The sequence below is a fragment of the Tupaia chinensis genome, unplaced genomic scaffold (genome assembly GCF_000334495.1).
Source record: "Tupaia chinensis unplaced genomic scaffold, TupChi_1.0 Scaffold141372_1, whole genome shotgun sequence".
NCBI lineage: Eukaryota > Metazoa > Chordata > Mammalia > Scandentia > Tupaiidae > Tupaia > Tupaia belangeri.
This window is the reverse complement of record NW_006201235.1, coordinates 328,122-339,677: the sequence shown is the minus strand read 5'-3', so window position 1 is coordinate 339,677 and position 11,556 is coordinate 328,122. Positions and strand designations below refer to the sequence as shown.

Genomic DNA, 11,556 nt, shown 5'->3' with positions numbered 1-11,556 from the left:
GTTCCCTGAGAGCACTGGTTTGAATAGGTTTTTTTCTTTTTCCCTTTCTTTATTTTATTTTATTTTTTAAAAAAATTTCACTCTATTGGGCAGGTGACAAATGGGATAAATGAATTTAAAAAATTATGAAATATCTCTCCCATAGAAAGTTTTTTTTTTTTTCCTATAGGGTGTGTGCTCGCTGGAGGGACAGAGAGAGACAGAAAGTGACAACTCACCCTCCCAGAAGGGATGGCCTCACCACAATCCCTTCTTCTCCATTGTCTTCTCAGGATCTTGGGGACACATGCATATGTGTGCCCAGCATGAGTTTTAAGTCTCCCGTGTTTTCAGAACTCAAACTGTGGTCGACTATGTGAGAGTCCAGTGAAGTAACCATTATGCCATCTGCTGGTCCCTTCCATAGGAAGGTTTAAAAACAAACATAATCTTTTTATTTTATGACAAATAAGGCATTATACTTAGTAGTTAAAAGCATGGAATCTGGATTCAGATCCCCTGCGTTTGAATCTTATCCCCACCCGTTGTTGGCTATGAAATCTTGGTTAAACGACCTCTGTTACCTCTGTCTCCTCCTGTATAAAATGGAGATAATAGAAAAACCTACACAGCTGGGTTGTTGTAAGAATGAAATCAGTTACTATATACAAAATACTTTTTTTTCTTCTTTTTTTTTCTTTTGTTGTATTTGAAATATTTATTTTATTTTTTTAATTTTAATTTTTTTTGGAGAGGTTTTTGCTATAGGGTGTGTGTGCTCGCCAGACAGACAGAGAGAGACAGAGAGACAGATAGAAAGCAAGAAATCACCCCCCAGGGGGGATGGCCACACCGCGATCCCTTCTCCTCTGTTCTCCTCTCGGGATCTTGGGCATGCACGCACACGCGCCCGGCATGAGTTTTAAGCCACCGGGTCTGGGACTCGAACCGTGGTCGACTACGTGGGAGTCCAGCGACATAGCCATTACACCAACTGCTGGTCCTATGTACTTGAAATATTTCTAACAATAAGTGGCACTAAATAAGTGTTAGTTATTACTACCTCATCATCATTAAAACAGATTACTAGGAAAGTATACATTAGTGTTTCATGCAAAAACAGATTTTCATTTGGTCAATTGGTCTTCTCTCTTCTTCCCATTAATACGTCCTGATCTTAGCTCTTCTCCCTTAGAAGTTTCTGAAAGCCTTTCAAGTCCTTGTAGCCTGCAGTGTGCTGATACTGCCCTTTACCTGTTTAGAGCCTTTTCTCTCTAAGAACACGGATGTTCTCTGTTCATTCTGTCTCCATCTTGGTTTTCACAATCTAGTCATCCCATGTGAGCCACTGATTGTTCTAGCTTGTGTGAATGCAGCATAGTGACCCCAAAGAGCTGCTGTCTTATGCTCATCATGGGAGTTTTTGTTGTTGGAGGGATTTAGACTCTATTCCTACTCTGCCCAAATCTATTTTGAGGAAAGAAATGACCTTATAGATACAAGATGGTTTTAGGCTCTGCTTTCTGAAGGAAGTATCTACGGTCATGGATGAAATGACCCCTGTGGGATTTGGGGATGTTTCCACAGTTTGAGGAGGCCTACAATCCAGTGTCAGAGAGAACAAGTCAGCCGAAGTTCACTCTGAAGAAGTTGGTACAGCGACTGCATATCCGGGAGCCTGCCCAGCATGTCCATGCCCTGCTGGGCTATAGGTGAGAAGCTCCACCCTGAACAAATATCCCATAGCTAACCCCATGACTTTTCATCCTCAATGGCCTTAAGCACAGTAATTCTCAACCACAGCAATAACAATTTGGGCAGACATGGCCTATAAATTTGACTGACTGATTTTGTCTGACTCACCTTTCTTTATTCTGGGTCATTTTCTGCTAGCATTGAAATGATGGGTTCTTTCTCCTCTGTCCTAGATATCCCTCCAACCTACAGCTCTTTTCCCGAAGTCGCCTCCCTGGGCCGTGGGATTCCAGCAGAGCCGGGAAGCGGATGAAGCTTCCTAGGCCAGAGACCTGGGAGCGAGAACTGAGCCTGCGGGGCAACAAAGCTGCTGTCTGGGAGGAACTCATTGGTAGAGTGACTTTGACCATTATGCTTCCTTTTTCTCTTCCCTACTCATGTCTCTACATTTTAGGCCCTGACTAGAAGATTTCTATGGCACAACACAGTTATTCTCTTGTCCGGTAGTTGCATCACTAAAAAGGATTGGATTTGTGAGGTCTGCCATTGACCACACCAGAGGTAGACAGCAGTGCCTGTACCAAGTGGAGCTGGAGTCCTTGATAGATCATTATTCCAGATGTGACTAGTTGACACATAAGTCTTTATCAACACATGACTACAATGACTCCTTTTCTCTTATTGCACTTGTATCGATAGCTGTGTAATTATCCCAAACAAGATCTGATTGGCATGTGGCATATTAGAATCTCTATGTAGAGTCATATTTAGGATATCGAAGTTTTAGAGAATTAGCCCACAGCGACTGCATATCCGGGAGCCTGCCCAGCATGTCCTGGGAGAAAAAAAAATTCAGATTGGGGAGGACAAGGTAACTTCAGTTTTTTCTTTCTCTCTGTAAAAGATAGTTTCCTTTTTTTTTTTTTTTTTTAAGTTAGTTTACTTTTAACTATAGAGGGCTCTTTCCATTTTCACCTTCTTTCAATTCTGTTTCCTTTACTTCTTTCATTTCTGAAGAATTTCTTTCTGTTGAAAAACATTTACGTTTAGACTTTTTGGTTAAGTTTTGTAGATTTCATATTTTGGAGTGTTAGAAGACCAAATTGTCTTTTACTTTATTTTTTTCTCTACTACCCATGATAGATCAAACTTTTCAGGGTAGCCGAGTTGGTCAGCTGTTTAACACTCTTATCATTCTGTGGTTGTCACAGGTAGTATATGTGTCAGAACACCTGGGAATTGCACACACACACACACACACACACACACACCACATTTAAGTTAGTTTACTTTTAACTATAGAGGGCTCTTTCCATTTTCACCTTCTTTCAATTCTGTTTCCTTTACTTCTTTCATTTCTGAAGAATTTCTTTCTGTTGAAAAACATTTACGTTTAGACTTTTTGGTTAAGTTTTGTAGATTTCATATTTTGGAGTGTTAGAAGACCAAATTGTCTTTTACTTTATTTTTTTCTCTACTACCCATGATAGATCAAACTTTTCAGGGTAGCCGAGTTGGTCAGCTGTTTAACACTCTTATCATTCTGTGGTTGTCACAGGTAGTATATGTGTCAGAACACCTGAATTGCACACACACACACACACACACACACACACCACACCACACCCCTGATAGCCTCTTCCCCAGTAGTTGAAACAACTTGGGGTGGAGTAGGATAAAAGGGCTGGATGGCAACTAGTATATGTAAGTGATTTTATATGCACCATCTTCATTCCCTCCCTCTGGCTGAGAACCACTGTTCCTGAGGATTTAAACCAGCATTTATGTTGGCTGAGGCAAATGCTCATGGTCTATTTTAGTGGTTTCCAGGATTTTTTGATCATATATTACAAAATCAATTTCTAGAATCTACCAAAATATATGTATAAGTACATGACTATAATTTTTGAAATTATATACATGTATTACTATATTATGTACTTTGGGAAATGCATAAAATATAAACATTGATTTTAAATATTTTAAAAAGGAAATATAAAATGTATAGATATAAGTATTAACTGTATAAAATATAAGATAAAATGTAGTTAGGCATCTAGACCCCTTTTCGGGGACCACAGATCTTATTAATAACTCATTAACGGGACTAGCAGATGGCATAATGGTTACATTGCTGAACTTCCGTGTAGTTGACCATGGTTTGAGTCCTGGCTTAAAACTCATGCCAGGTGTGTGTGTGTGTGAGTGCGCAAGATCCCAAGAGGAGAATGGAGGAGAAGGGATCGCAGTGTGGCTACATCCCCTGTGAGGGGTGATTTCTTGCTTTCTGTCTCTCTGGTGAGCAAACATGCTCTATTGCAAAAATCTCTCTTAAAAAAGAAAAGAAAAGAAAGTTGCAATGGGCGTGTGTGTGTTGCCAAAATCCCAAGAGGAGAATGGAGAAGGAATTGGGTGTGGCCATCCCTTCCTGGGGGCTGACTTCTCACTTTCCCTCTCTCCTCTGCCACCTATCTCAAGTGCCCGTGCACTACAGCAAAAACTTAACCACAAAAAGGGATAGCACACACTTCTCATCGGCTTTCTGTTGTTTTATACATCATACATCCCAGTAACACTGCCACAAGTGGGCTCATAATGCACAATGTGTACTTGTAGCAACTGGGATCATTTGTTTACAGTATCAGCTAGGCAGGTAGCTCATTAAGACGTGTATTATAAGTAATTTAGAGATAACGTGAAGTACCCAGGAGGACGTTTACTTTAAGTTATCTCTAAATTACTATAATATACATCTTAACAAAAGCATGGACTATGTGTAAATGCTATATCATTTTATATAAGGGACTTGAGCATCCACCAGTTTTGGAATATGTGGGGAATCCAGGAACCTGTACCTCCAGAACACTGAGTGGTGACTACAGTTACTTAGTCCATATGTCGTAGCGTTACCTGTTAAGTGTGATAGCTGAGGCTGTTGAGGGGAGAGTAGGAATTCCACTAGTCCAAGGCATCGATAGTACCCTTTCACTCTTGTTTTTGGTTTCTGTATAATGTGACTTATAGCAGATAATCTTTGAATTTAATGGGTTTATTATTATAAGTACTAACCAAATTAACCCTCTAAAATTGAGAAAGCCCTAAAAAGATTATTGTTAAGAAACTGGCAGACCAGTTCTGTGCCCTAGTGGTTAAGGGAGCTAAATCCCACATGGCTGACAGCATGGATCAAATCCTGTCACTGGTGGCCACTGCACCACCTATTGGCCCCAGCAGTGAAATTTTACTGGGTCATCAGGAAAGCCATGACACTCTTTTTTTAAAAAGAGATTTTTTTTTCACGTGTGCTCACCAGGGAGACAGAGACAAAGAGACAGAAAGCGAGAAATCACCCCCTAGAAGGGATGGCCATGCTGTATTCCCTTCTTCATTCTCCTCCTAGGATCTTGGGCATGCATGCACACACATCTGGCATGAGTTTCAAGCTGCTGGGCCTGGGATTCAAACCATGATGGACCATGTGGGAGTCTAGTGATGTAACCATTACACTATCTGCTGGCCCTTGTTACACATTTTGCATATAAAAACATAGAAAAATACATCATGACTTTTTTGTCTCCCTAATACTTTCAGTGCGAATCTTTTAAAAAAATATTTAATTTAATTTCATTCATTATTATTATTACTATTATTATTCTTTTATTTGACCAGAGAGAGACAGAGAGAGAGAAAGTGCAAAAGCAAACCACCAGGTCTGGGACTTGAACAGCAGTCTGCCATGTGTGAGTTCAGCGCCTTAACTACCATGCCAACTGCTGACCTCTCTAGCGTAAATCTTAATCACCTATGGTTAAGCAAAAAATAATGATTGGGACCAGCAGTTAGCGTAATGGCTATGTCGCTGGACTCCCATGTAGTTGACCGCAGTTAGAGTCCTGGACCTGGTGGCTTAAAGTCACACTGGGGATTTCTTGCTTTCTGTCTCTCTGGTGAGCAAACATGCTCTATTGCAAAAATCTCTCTTAAAAAAGAAAAGAAAAGAAAGTTGCAATGGGCGTGTGTGTGTTGCCAAAATCCCAAGAGGAGAATGGAGAAGGAATTGGGTGTGGCCATCCCTTCCTGGGGGCTGACTTCTCACTTTCCCTCTCTCCTCTGCCACCTATCTCAAGTGCCCGTGCACTACAGCAAAAACTTAACCACAAAAAGGGATAGCACACACTTCTCATCGGCTTTCTGTTGTTTTATACATCATACATCCCAGTAACACTGCCACAAGTGGGCTCATAATGCACAATGTGTACTTGTAGCAACTGGGATCATTTGTTTACAGTATCAGCTAGGCAGGTAGCTCATTAAGACGTGTATTATAAGTAATTTAGAGATAACGTGAAGTACCCAGGAGGACGTTTACTTTAAGTTATCTCTAAATTACTATAATATACATCTTAACAAAAGCATGGACTATGTGTAAATGCTATATCATTTTATATAAGGGACTTGAGCATCCACCAGTTTTGGAATATGTGGGGAATCCAGGAACCTGTACCTCCAGAACACTGAGTGGTGACTACAGTTACTTAGTCCATATGTCGTAGCGTTACCTGTTAAGTGTGATAGCTGAGGCTGTTGAGGGGAGAGTAGGAATTCCACTAGTCCAAGGTATCGATAGTACCCTTTCACTCTTGTTTTTGGTTTCTGTATAATGTGACTTATAGCAGATAATCTTTGAATTTAATGGGTTTATTATTATAAGTACTAACCAAATTAACCCTCTAAAATTGAGAAAGCCCTAAAAAGATTATTGTTAAGAAACTGGCAGACCAGTTCTGTGCCCTAGTGGTTAAGGGAGCTAAATCCCACATGGCTGACAGCATGGTTCAAATCTTGTCACTGGTGATTTGGAAAACACACTGGGAACTCCTGTGTGTCTGTCCAAAATATTGACAGGATAGAGAAATGGAGGACAAGGATTTGCAGTGTTATCATGCCCACCGGGATGTGTTTTCTACCTTTCCTTCTCTCTCTGTCTCTCTGGGAAACATATGCTCACTCTAGCAAATTGAAACAAAACTAAACAAAACAAAAACAGAAAAAGAAACTGTGGCTTGAAGATAATACTAATATCACAGGGACACATGACAGTAAGAAAGTTACAGAGGTGAATTTTTTTTTTTTTTTTTTAAAGATTTTTACCATAGAGCCTGTGTACTCACCAAAGTGATGGGGAGGCGAGGTGGCCATGCTGTAGTCCCTTCTCCTTTTGGGATTTTGGGCATGCATACACACACACACACACACACACACACACACACACACACTTGCCTGGAATGATTTTCAAACCTCTGGGTCTAGGACTCAAACCATGAAATTGGTCATGTGGGACACATCCTTAACCACTGCACCACCTATTGGCCCCAGCAGTGAAATTTTACTGGGTCATCAGGAAAGCCATGACACTCTTTTTTTAAAAAGAGATTTTTTTTTTTCACGTGTGCTCACCAGAGAGACAGAGACAAAGAGACAGAAAGCGAGAAATCACCCCCTAGAAGGGATGGCCATGCTGTATTCCCTTCTTCATTCTCCTCCTAGGATCTTGGGCATGCATGCACACACATCTGGCATGAGTTTCAAGCTGCTGGGCCTGGGATGCAAACCATGATGGACCATGTGGGAGTCTAGTGATGTAACCATTACACTATCTGCTGGCCCTTGTTACACATTTTGCATATAAAAACATAGAAAAATACATCATGACTTTTTTGTCTCCCTAATACTTTGGGGCACTGTCATGCCACAGTCCCCCCAATCTCTTCCTCTCCTTGGACCCTCGGCACACATGCACCTAGTGTTTCTCAAGTTGCCGGGTCTGGGAGTTAAACTGCACGATTGGCCAGGTGGGATCCAAATGTCTCAACCTCCAGGCCACAGAGCCGGCCAAGTTTTCATGATCTTAATAGGGAGCGGGCTCAGTCAGCTCTGAGTTCTCTGTACGGGCCTGGGCTACACTGCACACCAGTGTTCTGGGCTCTGTGTCATGCAGTCATGGAGCTTTATGTCCCAGCGGCATCTAATTACTGCTCCTGACTGGTGTTGCGTTGGCTGCGTGATTCCAGTATGTTCCATTGGCTCCTTCGTTTCATAAGTAGCTGTCGAGTATTTACTGTATGCCAAGTACCCTTCTAGACAAGAGGATGCATCAGTGGACAGATAAAACTGCTGTCACCAAAATTACATCTTAGTCTGCAGGATAGATGATAGGCAATAATAAACAGCCGGGAGTGCTACCTTACCAAGGATAGGGAAGTGACTGCGTGGATGACCTACACTAGGGGGCAGCAGGGAGCACAGACTCAATGGAGGAGTCAGGAGCCACCTGAGTACCTGGGACAGAGTACAGCAGGTGCAGGGTCAGCACGTCCAAGGCTCTGGGCAAGCCTGTGCTCCATGGGTTTGAGGAACAGCAAGTCCCCGTGGCTGGGGGGCTGAGTGAGCAAGATAAGAGGACCAGGGGTGATGGGATAGCTGGTCACGAAGGCCTGGGGATCTGGGGTGTAGGGTGTGAATTGCTTCTGACTGGGATGGGAGATTATGAGCAGGGCGTGACATGATCTGATTTACCTTGGAAAAGGATCACTCTGCCTCAGGAGTCCAAAATGAGAGGCAGAGATGGGAAAAAGAATCAGAACACCGGAAGACCAGCTAAGGGATTTCAAAGATGATGATTTTTTTTTTTTTTTTAAAGATTTTTACCATAGAGCCTGTGTACTCACCAAAGTGATGGGGAGGCGAGGTGGCCATGCTGTAGTCCCTTCTCCTTTTGGGATTTTTTGGGCATGCATACACACACACACACACACACACACACACACACACACTTGCCTGGAATGATTTTCAAACCTCTGGGTCTAGGACTCAAACCATGAAATTGGTCATGTGGGACACATCCTTAACCACTGCACCACCTATTGGCCCCAGCAGTGAAATTTTACTGGGTCATCAGGAAAGCCATGACACTCTTTTTTTAAAAAGAGATTTTTTTTTTTCACGTGTGCTCACCAGAGAGACAGAGACAAAGAGACAGAAAGCGAGAAATCACCCCCTAGAAGGGATGGCCATGCTGTATTCCCTTCTTCATTCTCCTCCTAGGATCTTGGGCATGCATGCACACACATCTGGCATGAGTTTCAAGCTGCTGGGCCTGGGATTCAAACCATGATGGACCATGTGGGAGTCTAGTGATGTAACCATTACACTATCTGCTGGCCCTTGTTACACATTTTGCATATAAAAACATAGAAAAATACATCATGACTTTTTTGTCTCCCTAATACTTTCAGTGCGAATCTTTTAAAAAAATATTTAATTTAATTTCATTCATTATTATTATTACTATTATTATTCTTTTATTTGACCAGAGAGAGACAGAGAGAGAGAAAGTGCAAAAGCAAACCACCAGGTCTGGGACTTGAACAGCAGTCTGCCATGTGTGAGTTCAGCGCCTTAACTACCATGCCAACTGCTGACCTCTCTAGCGTAAATCTTAATCACCTATGGTTAAGCAAAAAATAATGATTGGGACCAGCAGTTAGCGTAATGGCTATGTCGCTGGACTCCCATGTAGTTGACCGCAGTTAGAGTCCTGGACCTGGTGGCTTAAAGTCACACTGGGCGCGTGTGTGTGCGTGCCCAAGATCCCGAGAGGAGAATGGAGGAGAAGGGATTGCGGTGTGGCCATCCCCCTGGGGGGTGATTTCTCGCTTTCTATCTCTCTGTCTCTCTCTTTCTGGCGAGTGCACGTGCCCTATAGTGAAAACCTCTCAAAAAACAAAACAAACAAAAAAAATTATTATTTAATCAATTTTATAAGAAGTTGACTAAAAACTTAAAAACTATGAAGACTATTTGAAATATGAATTTATAGTCATTGTTATTAATGGTAACCTTAGATATATATTGTGCCTTAAATGTTAATAATGAGGTTGATTGCATGACCTAGTGGTTGAGGGATATGGCTCCTACATGGCCAACTGTATGATTTGAATCTTGGCCCTGGTGTCCTGAAAAATATGTCAGGCCTGATTTGGCATGCATGCTCCAAATCTTGACAGGATGGAGGAATGGAGGAGAAGGGATTGCAGCATGATCACACCCTACTAAGGGATGCTTTTTCCCCTTTTCTCTGTGTCTGGTGAGTGCATATGCCCTCTGGCCTAACACACACACACATAAAATGAACTAATGAATGTAATATATGTATGATTTATAAATAAACCCACAGTAGAAATTTCTCTTTTAGTTATTGAAGAAGTTTAGAAACTGTTTTTCTGGACTAGAGATTACATATTGCCAGTTGAATCCACTTTAAGGGCTAAATCTAAGAGACAGGTAATGTAATTTGTTCATTGAAACAGTCACCTTGTAAGTAGTGTTATATAAATTATCCTCCAAACTGCAGGCCAACCCTGTTTTTATCTTTCCAGACCTTTAAAGCTTTTTTTTTTTTTTTTTTTTTTAAGATTTTTTCCAATAAGGTGCATGCACTTCCTGGAGAGAGAGAGGGAAAGTGAGAAATCTCTCCAGTGGGGATGGCCACACCACAATCCCTTCTCCTCCATTCACCTCTCAGGATTTGGGGCATGTATGCACATGCACCCAGAGTGAGTTTGAAGACGCTGGGTCTGAGACTCAAACCATGCAGTTGATCATGTGGAATCTAATGCTTTAACCTCCACGCCAGTTGCTGGCCTGACCTTTAAAGTGTTTTGAATAGAATAGACCAAATGTCAGCTCCTCACTCCCTCTATTTTGAAAGTCCTTCTTGACCTCTGAACATCCAGCTCTGGTCTCTGGCTACTCTTCCATCATCCACTGTTTGCTTTTCTCACCCCATGCCCCATCTTCCACAGACAATGGGAAGCTTCCCTTCATGGCCATGCTCCGGAACCTGTGCAACCTGCTGCGGGTTGGAATCAGTGCCCGCCACCATGAGCTCATTCTCCAGAGGCTCCAGCATGCGGTATGTGACAGCCGGGTGACCGGGTGACCCAGCTACTCGACATGGCTGTGGAGATGCTGCTTCTGAGGCCAGGCTTTTCCAGGCAGCTGAGATTTTATGTGAGCTCTATTATTACCACCAAGGTGTTTCCACTTGGGCTGGAAATACGTGTGGAAGTACAGATAGGTTGAGGGAAATAGGCATGGCATTCCTTCAACCATTTGAGAAATTACAGTAGAGTATAAGAACTTTCATTTTGGGACCAGCAGATGGCATAAGGACTATGTTGCTGGACTCCCACCTAGTTGACCATGGTTCAAGGTCTGGACCTGGCAGCTTAAAACTCACGCTGAGCATGTGTGCATGTGTGCCCAAGATCCCAACAGGAGAATAGAGGGGAAAAGATTGCAGCGTGGTCATCCTTCCCTGGGGCATGTGTGATTTTTTGCTTTCTGTCTATCTCTGTCTCTCCAGCAAGCACATGTGCCTTATAGCAAAAATCTCTCTTAAAAACAAAGAAAGAACTTTATTTTTTGTTTTTTGAGCTCCGTGACTTATAGGAAGAAGCATTTCTGTCATTTAGCTGACTTCAGGAGTCTCGTATGAAAGAAACAGGACTCCTTCCATCACTTCCTTTTTTACTTCACCTCTTCTCATACTCTAAAATGATGACTTTCCTTGTCTTTCCCTTTTTTTAATATCTTTTCCCTAAGACCATTTTGTCCTTGACCTTCCTACAAATCTCATAGTGGTCACTTCATTGTCCTGGTTCCTGAGGCCCCTTTTGCCCTTCATACTCCCTGGTCCTCTGCTCATGATCCCTTTGCTTTTCAGAAGTCGGTGATCCACAGCCGGCAGTTTCCATTCAGATTCCTGAATGCTCACGATTCCATTGATAAATTTGAAGCTCAACTCAAAAATAAAGGTAT

At 42.1% G+C, this 11,556-nt stretch overlaps 1 protein-coding gene across 2 annotated transcripts in view; it reads left to right on the top strand.

The window, feature by feature from the left end:
- The window catches only part of TEP1 (telomerase associated protein 1), a 58,435-nt gene that overhangs the window by 13,836 nt on the left and 33,043 nt on the right, over positions 1-11,556 (top strand). For both annotated transcript variants that reach the window (XR_003546967.1, XM_006163067.3), the window contains exons 8-11: positions 1,567-1,691; positions 1,908-2,065; positions 10,539-10,648; positions 11,462-11,552. Coding sequence is in view for 1 of the 2 variants with exons in the window: in XM_006163067.3 (XP_006163129.1) it covers positions 1,567-1,691; positions 1,908-2,065; positions 10,539-10,648; positions 11,462-11,552 (484 nt within the window). In the remaining variant the exon portion in view is untranslated. The remainder of the gene's footprint in view (positions 1-1,566; positions 1,692-1,907; positions 2,066-10,538; positions 10,649-11,461; positions 11,553-11,556) is intronic.